At 32.2% G+C, this 23,204-nt stretch overlaps 2 protein-coding genes across 3 annotated transcripts; one reads left to right on the top strand and one right to left on the bottom strand.

The window, feature by feature from the left end:
* Positions 1–19: 19 nt before the first annotated feature.
* Positions 20–4,278, top strand: LOC131948107 (uncharacterized). 2 transcript variants are annotated; one of them, XM_059309623.1, is made up of 5 exons: positions 20–57; positions 1,687–2,230; positions 2,848–3,094; positions 3,324–3,471; positions 3,840–4,278. In XM_059309623.1, exons 2-5 carry the CDS (start codon positions 1,748–1,750, stop codon positions 4,009–4,011), a joined length of 1,050 nt encoding a protein of 349 aa, XP_059165606.1. In that variant the 5' UTR covers positions 20–57; positions 1,687–1,747; the 3' UTR covers positions 4,012–4,278. The 2 variants fall into 2 exon arrangements, with proteins under 2 accessions (XP_059165606.1, XP_059165607.1); XM_059309624.1 differs by having other exon boundaries at positions 20–94.
* Positions 4,279–4,280: 2 nt separating this feature from the next.
* LOC131948105 (C-1-tetrahydrofolate synthase, cytoplasmic-like) lies at positions 4,281–21,925 on the bottom strand. Its single transcript, XM_059309621.1, has 24 exons — positions 21,727–21,925; positions 17,871–17,955; positions 17,322–17,435; positions 17,071–17,130; positions 15,298–15,374; positions 14,853–14,953; positions 14,340–14,476; positions 14,072–14,183; positions 13,392–13,561; positions 11,888–11,946; positions 11,293–11,466; positions 10,356–10,492; positions 9,848–10,077; positions 9,470–9,572; positions 9,192–9,268; positions 8,745–8,885; positions 8,448–8,516; positions 8,175–8,286; positions 7,688–7,869; positions 7,065–7,165; positions 6,563–6,740; positions 5,958–6,065; positions 5,513–5,665; positions 4,281–5,321 (listed from the first exon to the last, which is right to left on the bottom strand). Exons 1-24 carry the CDS (start codon positions 21,759–21,761, stop codon positions 5,232–5,234), a joined length of 2,805 nt encoding a protein of 934 aa, XP_059165604.1. The 5' UTR covers positions 21,762–21,925; the 3' UTR covers positions 4,281–5,231.
* Positions 21,926–23,204: the final 1,279 nt, after the last annotated feature.

Below are 23,204 nucleotides of genomic sequence, written 5' to 3'. Positions count from 1 at the left end.
ACTGTCCTTAACTAGTAGAGTCTAAGTTACAAAATTGACCATGGCTTGAAATTATAAGTTCGCTATAATATAAGAAGACACATGAGATTTACATGTAGATCTAGATTCTAATTCATTAATGATAAAACTACATTATATCAATATATTACGATATAGATCTAGATCGAAAATCTAGATTCTAGTCATTCTAGCTACTGAGCTAGATCTAGACTAGATCTAATCTAGATTCTAGATCTAGATTTTTAAGTGTAGTTTAGTGTAGTGTAGTGGTTAGATCGAACTTTTCAAAAAATTGCTGATTAGGCCTAATGCCTAATAAATTATTAATAATACTTTGATAGTAAATACTAATCTACTTACTAGTAATACTGTAATAATAATAATATTAATAAATATTTTTTAATATTATTAATTAATAATTATTATTAATATTAATAATAAATATTAGGATTAGGCCCCTAATAAAATATTTTAATATAATAAGATTAGGCCTAATTAATTAGAAATACAATATAATACTATATTATAGGTGCTAGGCCTATATAATATAAATATAATTAATTAAGCCTATTATTATAAGTAAATATATAAAATTATAATATATTATGTAGGCTCTACATAATATATATATATGTATATATATATATATATATATATATATATATATATATATATATATATATATATATATATATATATATATACTAGCTACATACCCATCCTCCGCGGGGGTGCGGACAGCACCGGGTGACACCATTTAGGGGGGTGACACCAAGGCAAAAAATAGCAAAATATATAGAGAAAAACTTGAGGGGGGTGCAAATCGAAAGTTTGAGGGGAGGTGCAAATCGAAAACTTGAAAGGTTATCCCCGGGAAGGGTCGCAACGCCTCTGGGGGTGACACCATTAAGTGCCGCACCGGGTGACACCCGACCTCGCTACGCCACTGGTCCTCCGCCACTGTGAATCTTTTTAAAATGTACCAACTTGGGAACAGAAATAAACTAAACGCAAATGCTTATAGCGGTGCTTTGCCACAGTGTGGTTATGGATATTACCTCAAAGTCTACCTGCTGGGCGCAGATTGGGGTCCCCGCAATGGGGCTTACATTCCTTCGGATGCACTTCAGTGTGAATATGGGTATTCAACGCTCTCACGAACTTCCGCCCATACATCTCTACTCCCCGAACCAAAGGCGCAATTTAAACCGCCACCAAAAAAACTTTTTTTCCTGGCCGTCTGCGCCCAGGGAGAGACTTTCAAAATCTATAGTGATGACATGAGGGCTAACACACTACCACCCGTTTTATATTATATATATATATATATATATACATATATATATATACATATATATATATATACATTTTTATATATATACATATATACATATATACATATATACATATATACATATATACATATATAAATATATACATATATACATATATAAATATATACATATACATATATACATTTATAAATATATAAATATATATATATATATATATATATATATACGTGTATATATATATACGTATATATATATATATATATATATACGTATATATATATATATATACATATATATATACATATACATATACATATATATATACATATACATATACATATATATATATATATATATATATATATATATATATATTTTAAATGTATTTCAGATTTCACTAATTGTATAGAAAACACATTGCTTATAGAAACAAACACACAGACAATATTAAAATGAAACCCAGTCAAATTCCCCAAAGCAACAGAAAATCACTGAGGATTAAAAATAAAGAATCTGAAAGTCTTTTAGAAAGTGCACCTGTGCAAAATAAAAAACAAAAAGTTAGCTTGAAATCAAGTAAAGGATTGCCTAAAGAGGAAATCACAAATACCACCTTTGGCGACACTGTCGGTAAGAGAAAGGTAGCCTCCAAATCTAAATCTTTTCAATTGAGCTTGTCAAGTGGCCAACAGAGAGCAGAAAGCAAAACAAAGCATCTGGATGAAAATTTTCTTCTTGATATATATCACAAGCGGTTAAGAACCCTTAAAGGCATGATGGGTTTTACAGAAGATATTCAAGTTTTTCATACACTTTGTGATCGCTTTGAAAAACTAAGGGACACAACTAAAGCCGTTGGTATGTGTAAATATATGAGAAATCAATTTGAATACTTTGGCATTCCAACTCCTCAGCGCAGAGATGTATACAAAAATGTGAGTACAATTTTAAATTGTTTACACTATGGTGTATATATTTTCACAATTTAATTGACATATAGTACTTTATAAGGCAAGCAACAATATTATAATTTTATTTATGCACATTTGTATGGGGAATTTAACTAATTGTATCCTGACATGATTAGGTTCAATGATAGGCTGATGAATTTTTTTTGGATTAGCTGACTATTGGTAACTCCTTCAAAGACTGCGGGATTTGTCCAGGTTGTTGTACATCTTTAATGGGATTTCTTCACCCCATCTATATTGCTTTCCTCACTTATTCGATTACAGATAATATTATTGTGGGAGTAGATTATGAACCCTCTATCGTAGGTGCATATCCTTGCTCATTTGACTACCAATATTTTTTTTAAAAAGCTTGAAAAATATTTATAACTTTACAATTTAAACTATAATTAATTGTTCACAATTTTATATGAAACTATGTACAATGGAAGACTTTTTTTAGATAAAAAAATTAATTAATTTTCAGTATATGCACATTATATGGTAAATGAATAGGCACATACATTACACATCAACAGAAGAAGTATAAAATGAATTGATTAAAAACTTTTCATTGTTAAATGTTATTTAACATTATTCAGCTGTGGAAAGATGTTAGACTACTTAACTCATCTGAATTAAGAACACTGGCTTGTCAAACATGGTTTTCACCAGAGAGAGAGTTCCAGTATTTTACTGCCGAGTTATTAGAGAGGGAGGTCCTTAGAATCTATTCAGATGATAACCAATCCCCTGAAAATACTGTTTTGAAAGCATTGGATTTTGTGAAGACTTTTTTGCTTCATGAGAAAAGCTGGTGGGATACAGTTGACACTTTAGCCCCCAAAGGTATTGTGAAATTTTAACTTTTTGTGTAATTCTTTTTCATATAAAAATAAAGATAACTTGTAGTGTATCTTGCTCATGTGTATTTGCCATTTCCTTACAACTGTAAAGTGGGATTAAAAAAACATATTTATAAGTGTCTTTCCCAAGTCCCGAGCAGATCGAAATCCCTTGCATAAATTTTTTTTAAATTTGTAAATTGAATATTGAGTTTTTTGTCTCTATAATTTAGTTGTAGGACAGTTATACAAACAGTCTCCAGATGTCGTAGGACCCGTATTGGACCAGTGGAATGTGGATAGAAACCGCTGGCTGTGTAGGACATCTATTATTTTCCAGCTTGGTTATAAAGCTGATACAGATGCAGAACGATTGTTTAGGTACGAGTTATAAAAGTACAGTTGATTTAGTAAAATGTTTCTGGAAGTACTAGAGAAGTGTCTGTGATGTAAAAGTTTTAAATTATAATACAAAGTTAGGAAAGCCATACAAATTAAAAAAATATTAATATAGTAAATATGCATGCTTTATCATGAAAATGAAACAACTTTCATTCATTTTACTATGTGCTGTTATCACTAATCACTCATTGTTTCTTCTCTATCTTAAAAAAACTCATACCTTCCTCTGTTATTAATTAATCAATAAATAAAGTATTGTAATTTGGGAAGTTTAGCTTGCTAGCAAAAAATTCATTAAGAACTATTTCTATCTGTCAATAGATTAACAAAGTATTTAAACATTCCAGATACTGTTTAAAGGTGGGCAATGAGGAAGAGTTTTTTATTCAAAAAGGCATGGGATGGGCCTTAAGGGAATACCACAAGACAGATCCTGAGGCAGTACGCAACTTTGTGTTAAAGAACAAAAGCAAATTGTCAGCTTTAAGCATTAGAGAAGCTTTAAAGCATGATAAATGATCATACTGTGTATGTTTGTGCTACTATATAAAGAGACTGTTACCATAAGTATGTACAGGATATAAATACATGAATACAATTGTAATTTATAAGTTTATTGTGTATAGATTTTGTAAACATGTATTAAGGAAAATACTATATTTTTAATAAATGCTTTTGTAATATAGAATAATAAACAACGAATAACCATATTAAGTTTTAATATAATCATAACATTTGTTAATGTTGCTTTGTTGAAAATAATACATTTCTATACAAAAAATTCTACACATAATTCAATAAAAAAAATCACAACTTTAAAACTACTTTGTACTTTACTTATTGCTAAAATACCAATACCATTGTTATGTATAGCACACTGCTTGCTAATGCTATATTTACAAAGAAAACTAGTGTCTATCCTGATACATGTATTTTTCATTTATAATATAAAACAACGGTGGTAACTTATTCCCCTGGAGACATAATGCCTAGTTAAATCTAATTTTATAAAAATAAAATCATGATCATTTAGTTATTTTACAATTCTGCACAATAAAAATCAGGTATATTTTATTTTAAAATAATTGTTTACAATCTTTTTCTACTTTATAAGAATCATCAAGTTTATTAATAATGTGTCTATAATTTGTAAATGATGCTCAGGGTTGCCTTATAGTAACAAAATTCAAAGAATATTATTTATTATTATTAATATTATTAAAAAAGTTCTATTTTTAAGGTATACTTGATGTACAAATTTCATTGTGTAACTGTTGTGGTTGTCTTATATGCAAAAATAAAATCTGTTTAATGAAAAAAGTATTACATTAACCTTGAATAATTAAAGCTGCCACCATATGAATTACATCAATGGAAAATCAACATAAACAATTTAAAAAAAAAAAAAGAAACCAATGACTGTAGGTTTCCATTTAAATTCTATTTAGCTTTAACAGAAAAATGTTCATGGCACTTAGATCTAAATGAACATAAAGAAAATGAATAACAGTTAACCATGATTCAGTTGGATGTTCTGTATATGTTTATCTAATAATAATCATGTGTAATTCAAGTAGTATGAAAGGTATAATGAAAACATTGAGCAATGCACTTTAACACAGACATTTGAAAATGTTACCCTTGAAAAACCTGATATATACTTGACACAAATTTCATTCTCAGAAGGCCCAAAAAATTTAATAGGGTCTACAATCACTTTAAAATGAAATAGTACTGAGTTATGAAAGTCCTAAAATTTCTTCTGTATCTGGGTCGATGTCTATGTCATAGAAACATGGGCGGGTTGGAAGTCCTGGCATAGTGCTCATCTTTAAAGAAAATGTTTGGTGTAATAAAACAGTGGAAAATATAACTGCACAATGCTTAGTTTTATGATTGAATTTGGTAAATTAGCTTTCAAGTCATTACATAACTTAATAAAATATTATGCTGAAAAGCCACATGAGCAACATAAACAAAAAAACTATGCATTAAAAACAAAAGCTCAAGAAATACTTACAGTTCCAACAAGGGGATAAATAAAGCCAGCGCCAATGCTTGCTCGAGCCTCTCTTATGGGCAATATGAACCCTGTAGGGGCACCTTTAAGCTCAGGTTTATGTGACAAGGAAAGATGTGTTTTTGCCATACAAATTGGAAGGTCATTAAATCCCTGAAAGCAAGATAAATTTCAATAAATGAAATGTCATTCGATTCCAGACAAAACATGGCCATAATGCAGAGAGATTAAAAAAAAAATCATTTAAATTTGATAAAAGGAATGTTTTTCTAGCACTAAAAACAGGTCATAAGGCTTAAAAGTAAAAAAATGTTCATTTAAAAAAATGTTCATTTAAAAAAATGTTCATTTAAAAAAATGTTCATTTAAAAAAATGTTCATTTAAAAAAATGTTCATTTAAAAAAATGTTCATTTTAAAAAATGTACATAGGAGCGTGTACAGACCTGCTTCTTATACCGCTCTATCTGTTCTCTAGCCAGCAGTTCAAGCTCAATGCCAGCTGCCCCATAAATTTCTTTAGCAATTGTTTCTATCTTTGTTTCAATTTGCTCCTGAAGAAATAACAGAAATTGTATAAATCATGCGCAGATACCTAAAGTATTGGGACATTTTAAAACACTTGGTACCCTTGTGTCTTTGAATGAGTCAATATTGATTTTTTAATGAAGGAAAATTTTTTTAGGTGAAATTTGGAACCTAACCATAACATTTAGAGATAGCCTTAATTAATTAGCATACATTTTTTTAAAATGGTAGCCTACCCTGCCCTAGAACATAAAACTTTATTAACACAGAACAAACAAAGGAATTTTTAAATTTTATTCATACTGATATTCGGGCAGGTCGTCAACTAAAATATTTGAGCTTTTAAAAAATAATCCTTTAATTACTCATCTAAGCTTAATATATTATCATTTTAAAATATGGGCACCATATGTCTCATACGATATGACAACATCCAACACAGGTAACAAAGACATCTTTCAAAGTACCAAATAAAAGAAATGACCCGGTGATTTCTGTTTAAAGTAGTAATTTAGCCACTTACTTTGACATCATACAGGAACTTGAAGTTGCTGGGTTGCCTAGTGGCCTGGTCCACAGCTGTGGCTAGATCTGTGGCCCCTCCTCCTCCCTTGGCCCAGTGGTAGCATATGACAGCATCAAAGGCACCATTTTCTCTAGATATTCTCTGAACAAGCTCCAATTCAGCATTGGTGTCAGTGCTAAAGAGAAATTAATATGATGGAAAATTGCAAGTTTAGGGCATTCAGTTTTATAAAGTGTCTACATTTGAATTAAATCAATTACTCAAACCTATTTTACAATACAATTATTTAATATTCCAGAAATTATTTTTCCCCAATCAACAACTATTCTTAGTATTTAAATCAACATTAAAGGTGCTTTAATACTAACTTATTCAATGACTCAGTAAGCTACATTGACTCAAATGTAGGTTGTGCTTATATTAAGAATTACTAAATAGAAAATTGGTAACTTCAGAGAATTCATCCTGGTTAGTTATTTTATTATATTCATAAACTTACGCAAAGCCATTGATGGCAACAACGACAGGTACCCCAAACTTGTTTGCATTTTGAATTTGTTTGATTAGATTACTGCAACCCTGCTCTACTAGTGTCAAATTCTGGAAAAAAGTTAAAAATTTGTAATATTCCATATGAACACATCACATTATTTTCTTACAAAAAAATCAATTCATCTCATACCAAGTAAGTCATTCCAAGGTTTGTTAGGTAGCTAAATATTAAAAAGTATTATTTTATACCAAATAAAATCAAATGATTTATTGTTAATAAAATAACTCAATTTCATACACAATAACTCAATAAAAGGTGTATTATTAAAATTATTTCATCAAAACAAATCAAATGATTCTCTTACAAAATAAATCATTTGATATCAACAAGGGTTGCTAAAGACCGTTCCTGAGTCCACCCAACTTTGATGGGTACCTAACTCATGTTAGGGAAAGTAAAGGCGGCTGGGCATAGTGCTGACCACGCTATCTCTTCATATGCCGAGGTCACAGAAACAAGTGAACTCTACTTCACTTGCCCCATAGACCGTCAGGTTTGAAAGGGAAACTTTACTTTTAAGGGTTGCTAAATGTATTAAAACTAGCAATGAGTTGACTGAGAATACAGACCTCTTCTCTGTACTCTTTTGGTAAAGGCACACCAGCCACCACAGTTGGGCCACCCCCATGCATCTTGAGGGCTCTAACTGTGGCAACCAGCACAACTGCATTAGGCTGCAGACCAGAGTAGCGGCACTTGATGTTGAAGAACTTCTCCATTCCAATATCAGCTCCAAAACCAGCTTCAGTCACTGCAAACATAAAACAAAATGATTTTGTAAAAGCAATGCTATAAAAGGAATAGCGTGGCCATATGGTAGAGCTTACAACAAAATACTGCTACGCTCAAGTCTTGAGTTCAGATCCTGAACTCAAATGTGTAGGATGTCCCTGAATCAACCCAGATCTGGTGGGCACCTGACTTATACTATGGAAGCTAAAATAGCTGGGCCTAGAGCTGAACTTCACTTCATCTACCTCATGTGTCTTGTGCACATGAAAAGGTCAATGTTGTAAAATATAAATTATTTTTACAAAAAATTATTCAATTTCTTACCCACAAAGCCATTTTCTCCAACTAGCTTCAAAGCGATTTTGTCAGCAAGGATGGAAGAATTACCATGAGCTATGTTTGCAAAGGGGCCCGCATGTACAAATACTGGTGTACCCTGGATATTTCAAGATAAAAATGGATACTTGAATTATTAAGCTAAAAATAATCCATATTTATTTTTTATAGATCATAAAAAGTATAACCAATCCTACAGCTCAGGCATAAATACATGATTTCCTACTGGGATTAGTCATAGTTAAATGAAAAGATTGCTACCTCTAATGTTTGCATTAAATTTGGTCTGATGGTATCTTTCATTAGGACAGCCAATGCTCCACCAACTCCCTACAATAAAAAGATAAGCAATAGAATGAATGGTTTAACATGGTGCTTTGACTATCATTTTGCTATAACTATTGTTTACAATAAGATAAAGAGTAACACTTAAAAAAGTAGTTTGGTAGTCAAGCTTAAAAATTGCAAAAAACAAGCCCTACCAAGTAATTAGTGCTACCAGTAAGGTTAATACGGTTAAGTTTCCTAACGTAACAAATAAAACAGTTGCAAACGTACCAGATCATCAGCAGTGATGGGTTCCCCAGCCTTACTGCTGGCCACTACCATCCTGCCTAGTCTTTCTCTCATGTCTCGCAGGTCTGTTGTTAATGCCAGCACTGCCATTATTTCACTGGCAACTGTGATATCAAACTGGACCTGGAGTTGGCATTAAAAGATTTAGCGGTATTAAACTAGGTAGGAAGGTATCATTAAAAATAATTATTTGGTTTCTAAAGTACTTAAAATTAATGGTACTTAATTATTCACTACAGTTATTTTAAGAAAATATAAAAATAAAATTTTATAAAAATGTGATTGAATTTCATCCTTATCAGTCCATTTTTTTCAAAAAAGGAAAAAAAAAAGCTTTGAGATTTTAAGGTGTATCCATTTGTATAAAAACCTGACTCCAGCTACACCAACAACTAATTTCTTGACAAGTGTGGACTTTAACATTTATACCTCTCTCTCATGACCTTTCTCTTGAGGACCTTGACCTATGGTTATTTTGCGAAGAAATCTATCATTTGTGTCCATCACTGAAAAACAAGAATCAAAATATTTAGTCACACTATGTTAGGAAATATAATTGTAAAAAAACTATAAATTGTGTGCTGGTGTGACAAGAAATATTTGTATTTGAAGAATATCAATTTAGTACATTGGCACTATCACCGAAAAATAATTTTTAAACTATGTAATGTTTCTATCAAAAACTTTTCTTATATGTTAAAATTTACCTCTCTGCCACGTTATTGTGTCTTTATCAATATCAAGACGCACAAATCTCTTTATTTCTTCAGGGGTTAGTTCCTTAGGGTCAGTTTTAGTTATTCCAAGTTTCTGGAAACAAAAATTTTAAAGAAACCCTCAGAAGAGCTAAAAACTAAGGGCTTTCATCAACACATTGTAGTCAGTTATTAACAAACTAACAATCTCTTACTGATGAAAGAATAAAAGCTTCTAAAAACTCAGCTGTTCCCAAAGTTTGTGGTTAAACTTTTTACTTTTATTTTAAAGAAAATAAAATTTTTAGTTAAATCTTTCTATACCTTAAACATACTGCTGTAATCAGTTTAAAAAAAAATCCTTTCAATGTTATCAAATATTCTAATTACTTTCAGTCTCCTTATCTGTATTGGGCAGAAGTCACGCTGTCCTTTATTATCTGGTACCAATCTTTTGTAAAGTGCCGGATCAGTTTGTGTAGCTTCATGGAACATTCTGGCCTCTATGGCTGCAGCCAGAAGGTTGTTGGCTGCAGTTATGGCATGCAAGTCTCCAGTCAAATGCAAGTTGAACTCTTCCATGGGAATAACTTGAGAGTAGCCTCCTCCTGCTGCTCCTCCTGCAATGGACAAAAAATTTGTTTTGATAAATTAAGGAATAATTTAAAGTGGATAAAGTTTAAAGTAGTTTTCGATTTGTACTTCCAAATTTAAAAAAAAATGTGTATCATCCATTTTGGTTTTAATTTAACATGATAATTTTATTAAAGTATCCATCTAAAACACTAGGAACAATGAGGTATTATTATAAGACTTTCAATTATTGAAATTTTAAAACTTTTAAACCAAGTATTTTATAATTACAGAGAGCTAAGAGAAAAACAAGAGCAGCTGATACCTTTAATACCAAAAGTTGGTCCCTGTGATGGCTGGCGGACACATGCGAAGACATTTTTCTTCAGATGAGCTCCAAGAGCCTGGGCCAGTCCTACTGTTGTGGTACTTTTTCCTTCACCCAGTGGCGTCGGTGTGATTCTTGTAAGTAACATACAAACAGCACATAAGTGTTATGAATAGTATCTCAGGTATTGCAAGGGTATTAGAGTATGTGTGTTGTGGAATGATTTATATTAATAAAAGATTGTGACAAAGTACGTAAGGATCTGATGTGTGAGAGAAGGATCTTGTTGCTGGGGAAAATTATTAGAACAGTCTTAATCATATTGTACTAGGGTGTAGAGGTATTCGTCTGCCATCGTGAATACAGTCTTTGTATACCTTGTGGAAGTGATTGCCCGTTTGTATTTAGCCATGCCATAAACTATGGAATGAACCAATGCGCTCCTTTTCAGTTATTGCCTATAAAGCCTTACAAGGCCAACCCTGTCCCAAACTTGCATTGCAATAGTAAGGTGTAATGTTAATAGAAATAAAATGGGTAGTGTTCGTATCCTCACAAATTCAAGACAATTACAGGTACAATGGATGTTTCAACCTAAGGTCTCCGCCAGCACACTGCAGCTACTATTTATATTCATATAAGGCGATGTTTTATTTTGTCTTATTAATGTAAGTTGTGTAATATTATAAGAGAGACGTAACTACACTGAAATTGTCAATATAACATCAAGATACTATAGGGTGTGTAATGAAGTTAAATTTTCTCAATGTATGTTTTGTGTCAAGGTAATTAGAGAAAAACAAATACACTTACACAATTTTTGTTTGATTACTTGTATACATTTTAAAATATACTTTTATTTTAATGCTACTTTCAAATTCTTTTCTTTCTTTTTAAACATGGGAAATGATGTTTTTTTTAAATAGATAGTTACCCTGCGACAACAACATATTTCCCATCCTTCTGTTTGTTAAGTCTTTCCAAAACTTTCAGTGACACTTTGGCTTTCTTCTTCCCATAGAGATCCACTTCCTCATGACGCAGGTTGATCTCACTGGCTAGCACTGACACATCTTTTGGAACTTGAGATTTGGCAATATCTATGTCACTGGGAAAAAATAAACAATTATTGGAGTTTTAAACATGGCATTTTTTAAAAAAAATGTAATGCTTCGAGTAGTATGAGAATAAAGAACGTTACATTAATGTGGTTATTCTACTATCACATCATTTTTTAGAGATTCTGAGTCAATATTTGGAATGTAAAGTTTAGATAATTCTATATTATAAATCATAAATTAGATCATAAAATACATTACAATACATGACATTACAAAAGTAATACACATTTTATTCTGTTTATTTTTTTAAAGTTTGTTTACTAAATGAAAAATGACTTGGGCAGTTATGTAACCATTTAATTTGATATGAATTGGTTTTTTTAATCATTAAGAAAAAAGAAAATTGTATAATTTCACAAGGGAAATTATTTCTAAAATCTCTTAATAGAGTTCTTTAGAACAACCCACCTAGGAACTGGATCCTTGAGGGCCAATGGCAAGTACTGAATATTCCACCCAGTAGTGGTCTACATAAGAAAAGAAGTTTTTTTTTAGTTATCCTAACAAAGTGAAAGATATAATACAGATCTCATAAATTTTTAATATTGGGTTAGGGCCATCTAATTGTATGATTGCTCAAATATTTAGTGTAACCTCACCATTTAAAATTCAAATTCTAAGCATGATGATTTGACATGATTTAATAGCTTTTATCTGTGTTGTGACCATCAGATACTTAACTTCACAGTAAAATGCATGCTTTTGGGGGTTGACAAATGAAGATGATAAATTAAAAACAAATTTTTTTATCTGTGAAGTGAACTTTTTGTTAGTAAATTGCTGAATTTCACAAATTAGAACACAACAATACAAACAGATCAACTAAGACAAAACAGTAAACAAAAATTTATAACAAGTAATGTGAATAAAACATTTTAATCATCCAAAATGAGATCTGTTATTTTAATTCTTAAAAGCAAATGTTAACTATGAAATCCAACTCAATTCAAAACAATAAACTTAAAACAATGTTAGAAGAAAAAAATAAAATTAAAAAAAAAAAGAGTCCTACAAACTAGAAAAAAAAGGTTCAAAACTAAAAATAAAGAAATGAAAAGCAAAGAAAACAAAGAGTTTATACCTTACTAATGCAGAAATATTTTGAAACATTTCCTTAAAATTCATTTGCATTTAAACAAGTTGAAATATATTGAGTTTAACCTAAAAATAGATCTACAAAACCAGATTTATTTTTTACTGACAGCAAATATATTATCAATACATTAAAAAAACTTAAAGGAATACAATTAAAAGAAGAAAAAAAATCTTTTAATAACATCAGTTTGAAGGTAGCTTAAAATAAGTGGATTTAAAAAAATATATCTTATTTCTTTAGCAACAATATATCCTTGAATGTTTCCAGTATTTTAATGAATTTATTTACAGTTGTATGGTGTCTCTAATACTGATTTATATCCTAAGGAAAATGGGCCACAGTAGACTTCAAAATAAAAAAGTAACATATCACTGACAGGAGAATCATAATTAGGTCTATACAACTGACATTCACATTTCAATTGGATGGTTCCAGTAGTGAAACAAGAAATTAACAATAATGACTGATCCAAAAACAACTAAAACACATTGAGTATTTATGTAAGATTCCAGTAGAAAGGCAACACTGAAGTGTTACAAATTGAGTAATGAGTAAAAATATAAAAATATCTCATTGGTAAAAGAATTAAAAAATAAAATTTTTTTCCAAATTAAATGCTTTCATTTTCCAACAAGACAAGTAAAAAGTTATAGAGGATAAAAAAGTGACAAGTCAGATCTCTTAAGCACAAAAAATTATGCAGTACAGCAAGATGAACACGTGATATGACCAACGATATGAATGTTCAAACAACATCTCTGTGCTTGTATGATACAATGGAATGTAAGTGTCTTAATCTTCTTGCTTCTTACTTACGGCCAGTTTTTCATAACTCTTTCTGGCCTGATCAACTGTATTTCTCAGCAGCATGGCCACTGTCATGGGGCCGACCCCACCAGGGACTGGGGTGATCCATGAGGCAACTTGCTTGGCAGATTCATAATCCACATCTCCTACAAGGCGATATCCTCTTGGTTTAGTTGCATCTGGAAAAGTTTGTAGCCTTTAATGAAACTGATAAAAAAGTTTGCTCACTTTTGAGTTTTGTCAACTGACAACTTTGTATAACAAAACATAACTTTTATTTAAAATGTTATCTATATGTGATCTCATTTTTTAAATTTTTTTACCTCCATACACATTTCAGAAGTAATTACAAAAAGGGCCAGACCCACTCTCTTAAAATGATATCTATAATGCCCCACACGTGGACTAAAATAGATGTAATTGTATTGATGTGTTAAAAAAAATAAACACAAGAACATTAAAAAAAAAACCTAACCCTTTTCTCAGAGCATATCTGAGTGTAAGTCATTCAATACTGGCTAACATTTAGGTATGCATTCATGATATCCACACAGTGGGTGTGTCGGCCAAACTTATGTTTATTTTTGTGGAGGGCAGAGAGAAAAGATGGTGCCGAAAATGTTATTACAGATGGATGACCCCCCCCCCCACCCAGAAAATAATCCTAGAGCTAGTTTTTTTTTTTTTACCAGGCAATGAGTTGATGCCACAATCTATCACCACAGCTCCAGGCTTGATCCAGTCCCCTTTCACCAGCTCAGGTTGACCAATACCCACAACCAAAATATCTGCCCTTTGAACCTATTGATCATTAAGAATTATATAATGTGGGTCAAACAACATGTTAGCTTAATAATTACTAAAGAGGTAAAATTAGATACGTCCAGAACATCAAATGATTTATGATAAAATACAAACAAATATTGTAAGTATTTACAGTCTGGGTTTTGGTCGTACCTCTGCCTTAAGATCAGCAGTCCGTGAGTGACAGATGGTCACTGTAGCATGGTTCCACAAAAGCAGGTCTGACATGGGGGCTCCAACTATTTTACTACGGCCAACAACAACTGCGTTCTTTCCTTTGACGTCCACCCCTACATTTTTTTGAATAAAATCAATGCATGGTTCAGAGATGACCCAACAGCTATTGGAAATTTTGTTTCGTATGAGATTATACATCCAACAATTCAAGGTAATTTCAGGTGGAAATTTGAAATTTTTAGGAATTTCTAGTGTAAATAAAAAAAATGTGAAAAAAAAAAAAATTCAAAGGAAAATAAAAGGAAAATCTAATATTTTCAAAACATTTTAAAGCTTTTTTAAAATGCTTATACATTAAAACATAATTTATGTTAAATTTGTTGAAATTTTAAAAACTAATTTAAAATTTTTAATAGAAATTAAATGTTATACTAACAACTGATTTAACATAAATTATGTTTAAATAGAAGTATGGAGTGAAAACCTTACCTGTTCGTTTGATAAGTTCCATACACCCTCTTGGGGTACAGGGCAAGATGCAACTATCCAGATCACCACGGGCAAGTCTCCCAGCATTGTCTTGGTGTAAGCTGAAAAATAATTCACAGACATCCAGCATGATGTACCCTCTAATGTGGGTGAATGGCGAGATCTGAAAGTATACTTCACAACACTCAGATCAGCAAGGTGTTTATCTTACTACTCCACACATCCTTTACCAATCTATGGGACAGTGAGGTTGGGCGGTACAACACATGACTATTAATTGTTTCATTTTGAACTTTGTTTCTGTTAGGTAACTCACTCAAGCGATAGCTCCAAGAAATGACCACACTATTACTTATAATGAAGAAATAAAAGTAGCTTGAACACAATTTCTGTAATAAAGTAGAAGAATTTACGTAACAGCAATGTAAAATACAACATTACTTACCCATCAACATCTTTACTCTGAAGAATGGCATTTGTGACCAAATGGGCATCTATTACATTATCACTCTCCAGTGGTAGCTGGAAAATTAACAGTTTTATCACAATTAACCCTTTATCTACTGACGATACTTATAAGTACCACTTTAATTAAATGCCTGTATTATTTTTAATTTAATACGAATTTTAAAAATTATTGAAGTAATTAATAGTATTATCTCCCCTGAGTCGCCGGTAGTCGGAGGTATCAATGTTTTTTGAAAATTACTGGTGCGGCGCAATTTTCAATGTCTTGCTATATCGGTAGTTCACAATTTTTCTATACAGTTCTCACACACGTTCTTGATTTCTCTTTGTTGTACCTTATTTTTCAAGTTTTCAACCCCAAATATTTTTTATTGGCAACTTCAATAGTCAGGCAAACGCATTTAACTTCTAGTTATACATTTTTAATCAAATTGTCTTTGTATTAGATCGATGTTTACAAGTGGACTTATAAGTACCGTCAGGGCACACGGTCATTTTTTTAGTATTTTTAGAAAATGGCAGATTTTTTATGTGGAGTTACATAAATATTGTCTTGATAATTAATTATCGAAATGTACTCAAAAAATGATATTTACACATTTATAAGAAGTTTAGCATATGGTTTACCTAAGAAATATTGTAATTACATGTTAATTTCTAGTAGTAAAAAACTAACAAGAATAAAGGTATTAGTTGCAGGCTCGTTTACAAGGTTTAGTTTACTTCATTTGTATACCAAAGCCTAGTTCTAGTTGTAAGATTTAATTTGTTAGTTATATTTACTGCACTGAACTGTCTTGCCTACAACAACTAGCATTTACATAATGTATACATGTAGGCTAGTAATAGTCCATACTTCTGCATAAAGTATTGATCTATAAGGTAAATTTTAATCAGTAAACAGAAAGGAGTAGGCCACTATGGCTATCCTAAACACATTGGGCTCACTTCAATTTATGAACTTCGCACTGTAGTGTAGGCTTGTCATAACATTCTAGTAGGCTACAATTATACTAGTATTACTGGTAGTTGCGTGCTGAATGACTAGGCTTTTGTTTGTTAATGCGGCTCATTGTACTAGCTATTGGAAGCTTCCAGCAAAATCATGTTCATTCCGGCAACCGTTGCTACACCAGAAATTCCACAGTCAAGATTGAGGGAGCATGACATGTCGACTACTTTTGCTGTGTTTGAGGTCTAAGATGTGTTCCGATAGAAAATCCAGTAAAAATCGTACTCAAAATATTCTTTTGTGCTGTATTTATGTGTGAAAATTACAAAAAGTGATTGTTATAATGATTGCCATGTTATTAGTTAATAAATTGTATCGTGTGTTCCTGTTTTGTAAAAAAATTTTTTTTTCAAAAAAATGTCCTAGTTTACTGACGGTACTTATAAGTACCAATATCTGTTTGGGCCATTAAAAATTTATGAAACGAAATTTCCTTCGATATATGCTTTAAATGTGCCAAAAGCAATATAGTAACACATTGTTTAAGTAAAAATCTCATTCAGAACATAATTTCGTAAATAAAGGGTTAAAATTATCATTGTCTATTAGATACAATAAATACCACACCATATCTGATTAACAATATTTACATGACTTTCAATAAATAAACAAGACAGTGTTAGAAATATATCCAGCAAAATTTTATTTCCAATGTTGTGATAATGATACTTTTTTTTTTAAAATAATTTCTATTGAATATATAGTTTGAAGCAGTAATAGGAAAGATAATACACTAACCTGAACAATAATTCCATGAACACTGATGTCATCATTTAACTTTTCAACACATGACAACACCTTAAAAAGTGTTTTATTACATTATTCATATGGATTTGTAATGGCTATTTAATATCTTATAAACTGTAAAAAAAAATTTAGACTCCTAAAAGTCTTTCTAAACGTAATCATAAATTCTGATAAAATTATCAAGCATTTTCAGATATAACACACACAAGACATCTCCTACCATAAAAGCCACATTTTCTCACCTCTTGCTGTGTGGAGGAACGTGGAAGTTTAATATGCTGAGCATTTACACCAACTTCAGCAGCAGACTTTAGCTTTTGGCCAATATAAACATTGGAGTCATCTCTATCCCCAACCTGATATAATAAAGTATATTTTTTAAACCCTGTTATGTTAATACCTAAATATAGAATATACCATTACAAGGTAAAGCAGACAATTGCTAGCCTGAAAGACTTGATTTTGGATACTAAACTCAAGAACAAAGGATGTCAATAAGTGCTTCCAGCTCTAGGGGGTACCTAACTTTATGTTAGGGAATGTAAAGGTGGCTGGACATAGAACTGACCAAACAATTCCTTCATTTGGTGACATAACACAAATATCTGAACTCTATTTCATCTACCCTACAGACTCAAAAGGATTATTTAAACTGAAGTAAAAAAAAACAAATTACATATCAATAATTTTGATTGATTTCTTGATATTTTTAAAACAAAATTTAAATGTATTTTAACTCCATCTTTTAACCTGTAAATATAATCTGTAAATTACTAATTTAGTGCTTATACCTGTACAATAGCAAGCCCTGGTTTGAAGTCTGGATATTTTTCTTGCAGCTCTAAAATCTCATTCTTCAACTGTGTCTTTATGTCACTGTCAAGGCATAAACACATAGCTTTATAAAAGTAATGTTGACAATGTTCTAAAATGGAGTATAAAAAGTCTACATTAAGTATGGCCTTATACCACACCTTTATTATACTTGCAATCAGAATTGTCTAACAGCTTTCTGTGGGTTATTCATGACCTACATCTAAATTTTAAATTAGGTGATTTTATTTTCATACATATTCATTAACAGGTCCCCCATTTAAAAGTAAGAATGGTAGGCTAGGACACATTCAATGTTTTTGTTCTAATCCCAGATATCAGATGTCAACAGCATTAATTACAAATTAACCTTACCACAATACAGTATGGCTGCACAATTAAGATATAGGCTAGAAGAAGATAATTAGTTTGAATAACCAAGCAAATGTTTTAATAAGTCATAAGCATCATTAGCTTTAATTGAGCATTGGATTGTAGAGACTACATATAAAGAAAAAACCCACAGAATTTTTTTAATTTATTAGATGTATGGGGGGGGGGGGGGGGGAGGAGGGGGAAGAGAGAGAAAAAGAAGAGTATGTGCATCTTCAAGGTTTGTGTTATAGCTAGAAGCTACAGGAATATAAAGCTGATAAACTTCAGGGTTCTTTTTACTTTTTATTACAATATAATTGGGGCAGCATAGATATAGCCATAATCAGCAGCTTCCAGCACAACAGCACAACAGGCAATCATTTATTTAGTCTTGGGCATCAGAGGAGGAGAGGTTTTTTAAGGACAGGCACCACGGATAAAATTTTTTTTTTTATTTAACACATTTCTGGTTGTTTAATAAGCTCATATAATTATAGTTGTTAAACTATAGACAAAAATAATATATAGCCCTCAATAGCAGTACTGGTTGCCATGGAAACCGCGAAAAGGTGTGAAAACTAACACCTTTTCAAATCGCTAAGGCTTTGTTCCCATAAGAGATTTTAAAAAGCGGATGAAAGATTTAGATTTCTCAAACCAAACTATACATTTCTACGTTTACTCATTGCGATAGCTTGTACTCAATTTTTAATACAAATTTTTACGTAAATGTATGTGCAAAAATTAGGGGGTGGTGTTACATAAATATCAATATTTCCTAAAGTATTGTAGCAAACTTAATGTACAAACGTAGTTTTGTAGATGGTATCATGCTGAATGCACGTGGAATGTTTTATTCTTGTATGACAAAGGGTTCCAAAGCCTTAGCGATTTGAATGTTGAATTTTGAGTAAAAATGCAAAGTTGAGAAAACGTGAAAAGAAGAGCTGGAAAAGGCACGGCGCGTTTTCTCTTATAGAAAACAGAAAAAAACGTCTTGTTATATGTGGAAGAACCATTTGTCTAATAAAATACGCTTTGATTTATGTTGTAAGTTTTAGACAGAATTTTTCTATGTAAGCAGAAAATATGTATACAACAGGTAATGAATGTATGACTATTAAGTATTACACATCCTATCAATCGAGCGGTATTCTCAGAACAGCTATTTTCAAACCAGATCAAGTTTTGTTTGTTAGCCGGTCTTTTCACTTCAAAACAATGTCTTTCTCTACTCAAATTGTAGCTTACACAAGTTTATTGCCTTATGATAATAGCCTACAACACAACACTGGGTACAACGCTTGAGGCTAGACACGCCCCCTCCACCCCACCCCACCGCTGGATAGTGCGTGAAGAACCGATGAGCCATAGATTACCAATGTTCATTCAACCGCGAATAACACATCTGTGTAGATAGGGTCAAGTACAGGGCCTAAGTGAATGCTTCTCAGCTATCCTATCTAGTATTTACATTCATTGCTACTACACCCTATACGGAGAGATGGGCATACACATTAACACATGTGTCGTATACAGTCCGGTGTAAAGCCTGATGAACGCGTTCAAGCCTATCACAGCATGCCGTAACTAGATTATAAACCGGCCGTTGGTTGAATGGCGAGAAGGGAATGAAGGGGGTAAAGGGGATGGACAGTACATTCTTCAAACTGATAGTCATGTCCATGACGCATTGTTTCAGCTTAGTATAAAGCGTACGAAACAGTGTTTAATATTGTTCCAGTGATAATCAACAGTGCATTTTTAGGCCACGTTTCAATTACTAAACTTAATGTTGTTGTATAACTTTAAAACAACAAATAGAAGAGTATACGCAAATGAGGTAAACAAACGAGACAGGCGATTGTTTTGTTTATCTAGAAACAAGATGGCTGCCTAGCACACGTGGTTAGTTGCAGCCTATCGTGAATTATTTTGATTTACTGTACTATAATATGATTGGTCAAGCGTATCAATGAATCTCTTCCCCTTCATAATTTTTACGCGCATGCCCTTATATGGAGTTTGATATAAAATTTTACTTTGTAGAAAACAACTTCTATCTCACTTATTTTTAGAACAAAAGAAAAGGTCACTACACCAGCGGGTACACGAGTGCTTGGCCCTTAGATTGCTGTAAAGTTTATGGTGCCCCGCGGGCCATAAATACATGTAATACCCGCTCGAAGATAGCCGCTGTCCGCGTAGTAGTGTGAAAACTTGTCGGGGGGTACCATGTTTCACATCGCAATAAACGGATAACCGTAAGCTGTAGAAGTCCGAGATGTTCGGGTTAGAGAGATAAAAGGTATTAGTATCGAATTAAGAAATAAAAATTTTGGGGAGCACAATTAAAATTTTATCGAAAACATGGGTATCTTGTTCCCTTAAAGTGACTTGGATGACGCCTTTTGCATTTTAAATGGTAGAGCTAAATTTGAACAGTTATTTTATTTTAAGACTTTTTGTGAATTGTAATAAAAATTGATCAATATACTCATTCTCTATTGTCGACCAAAATCAGTTATCATAATGGTGTCAAGGAAGTTGATGTTTTAGAAAAAGAAATTACTTTTGGAAATATAGCTGAACTTTTTAAACTGCTATAACATCATACGAGTAATTTATAATATCATAAATAAAAATGGTAGCTACCATTTTATTACAGATTCGCCTACCACCCAATATCATCAACAGGGTTGGTACTATAGGCCTACCATGTTCGCGGTCGCGTTAATGCAATATACATTATACAACCAATTTAACTGAGTCCCATAGTGTGGTTTATGTCACCCAATGCAACACCTTTTAAGTTGGACGAGTGGGCAAATGACTGTCTGACAGGGTCAAACATTGCCTACGATCAATAAAAAATGAAGACAGTCATCCTGTGGCTTACCATTTTAATAAGAATGAACATGTTATTAATACTTTTTTTGTGACTGCTGTCCATTTTAGCCATAATTTAATTTTAAAACCTGCTTGAACACTTGTCTTTAACTTGACACTACCCTTTTAATTACTAGATTTTCTAGATCTAATTAATAACATTAGGCCTAATTTTTTTTAAAATAGTTATTTTCAATAATATTGACAGGAAGTTATTTTTAAGGCATGGCGTATGTGACCTGACCTGTTCAAATAAGAGACTGACAAAATCACTAATCTAGAAGTAGATTATTTGGCATTGGACTATAAAATTAAATATAATATTAATATTAGTTATTCAATTTTTATTGCATGCCTATTGATTGTCAACTATTGAATTGCTAACAGTTGAGTACAGTAACATGCAGCGTGACAACTTTAACAGTAACCGTAACGTAACTGTCGTAACACTACAATAATTCACTAAACACTAGATTTTCTAGATCTAGTCTAGATATAACTTAGTTAACTAGATTCTACTTTTACTGTGACTTTACTACTAGAATCTAGATCTACTAAGTTTGAACTTACTTGGATGCTTTAGTTCCACTTAATACCTGTGCCATTATATAACAAGTAGGCAAATCAGAACTAGATCTAGACTAGTAGTTTCAGTTGACAGTTTTAGTCTAGACTCTAGATTTAGATGGACAGATAACTGAGAACTTTGACTCGATAAATAAAACGCAAGTGGAAAAACTTATCAGCGTGAATCGTGCTAACAATAAAAGGGAACGAACTCTCGTGAAATTGATCGCGTGCTTTCAGAGTTATGACATTTTGAATAAACGTCGCAAAATGTATTTAATTATTTTTGTCTCCACAAATAGTTATCCATAAATGTAGACGCTCACGCTTTTTAAAAAAAAAAAAAAGATACTACCCCCAAATTGCATTTTTGGGAAACAGCAGCTTTATAAATATTAACAGCGTAAGGGGGGGGGGGGGGGCGCGGCTGTGTGCAATTTTTTTTCTAGATGGCCTACAGGTAGGCTACAGGATATGAATATACTGGCCCTTCTTTTTCACACACAACAGCAAATGCAGGATAAAACCAACAGGGTTGCTAATTTTTCTACATGCCTGGGCCTGAACATCCACAGAGGGAAAAGTAAAGTTCTCAAAGTCAATGCATCAAACAGCAACCCTATAACATTGGCAGAAGAAGCCCTAGAAGAAGTGAATAGATTCACCTACCTTGGAAGTATTGTTGATAAGCAGGGTGGGACAGAAGCAGACATAAAAATAAGGATGGGCAAGGCAAGAGCAGTCTTCAACAAACTAAAAAATGTTTGGGGTTCTGGAGATTTAACCCTTGGAATAAAAATCCGGATCTTCAACACACTAGTAAAACCTGTTTTACTCTATGGAGCTGAGACATGGAGAATAACTGCTATAAATAAGAAGAAAATACAATAATTTATAAATGCATGCCTCAGAAAGATCCTGCGAATTCGCTGGCCTAAAAGAAAACCAACAAAAATGATGTTCTATGGCAACGGACAAATCAAATGCCAGTTGAAGTAGAAATCCTCCAGAGAAAATGGAAATGGATTGGCCACACACTCAGGAAGCCTGTATCCAGCATAACAAGACAGGCCCTCACCTGGAATCCACAAGGCAGGAGGAGAGGCAGACCAAGAAAGACCTGGAGAGTTGACCTGGAAGAAGACACCAAGAAGATTGGATACATCTGGTGACAGTTGGAGAGACTAGCCCTGGACAGAGACGACTGGAAAGCTCTTGACCTTGTCAGCAGCCTATGTCCCAATAGGAACAACAGGCAAACCTAACCTAACAAGGTTGGCCTAGTCTTTACTCATAAGCCTAAGTCTATTTAGACTATCTAGGACTAGGCTAAAGGACTCTCTCTCTCTCTCATATATACATAAATATATATATATATATATATATATATATATATATATATATATATATATATATATATATACATACATATATATATATGGCCTACATTGGGATGCTTTTCTCACCTTTTTAAAAACTAG

This window comes from Physella acuta, unplaced genomic scaffold (genome assembly GCF_028476545.2).
Source record: "Physella acuta isolate Inbredline_101_S28 unplaced genomic scaffold, ASM2847654v3 ptg000623l, whole genome shotgun sequence".
NCBI lineage: Eukaryota > Metazoa > Mollusca > Gastropoda > Physidae > Physella > Physella acuta.
This window is presented reverse-complemented; position numbering and strand designations above follow the sequence as displayed.

What these genes read in the sequence shown, in the direction of transcription:
- LOC131948107 (XM_059309623.1), top strand. Translation starts at nt 1,748, where the DNA reads ATGAAACCCAGTCAAATTCCCCAAAGCAACAGAAAATCACTGAGGATT. An exon ending in GCAGAGATGTATACAAAAAT is followed by an intron (nt 2,231 to 2,847) that starts GTGAGTACAATT and finishes AACATTATTCAG; the next exon opens with CTGTGGAAAGATGTTAGACT. An exon ending in GATGCAGAACGATTGTTTAG is followed by an intron (nt 3,472 to 3,839) that starts GTACGAGTTATA and finishes TAAACATTCCAG; the next exon opens with ATACTGTTTAAAGGTGGGCA.
- LOC131948105 (XM_059309621.1), bottom strand. Translation starts at nt 21,761, where the DNA reads ATGGCACAGGTATTAAGTGGAACTAAAGCATCCAA. An exon ending in TGGCATCAACTCATTGCCTG is followed by an intron (nt 13,562 to 14,071) that starts GTAAAAAAAAAA and finishes AAACTTTTCCAG; the next exon opens with ATGCAACTAAACCAAGAGGA. An exon ending in ATTTAATGCAAACATTAGAG is followed by an intron (nt 8,287 to 8,447) that starts GTAGCAATCTTT and finishes TGAAATATCCAG; the next exon opens with GGTACACCAGTATTTGTACA.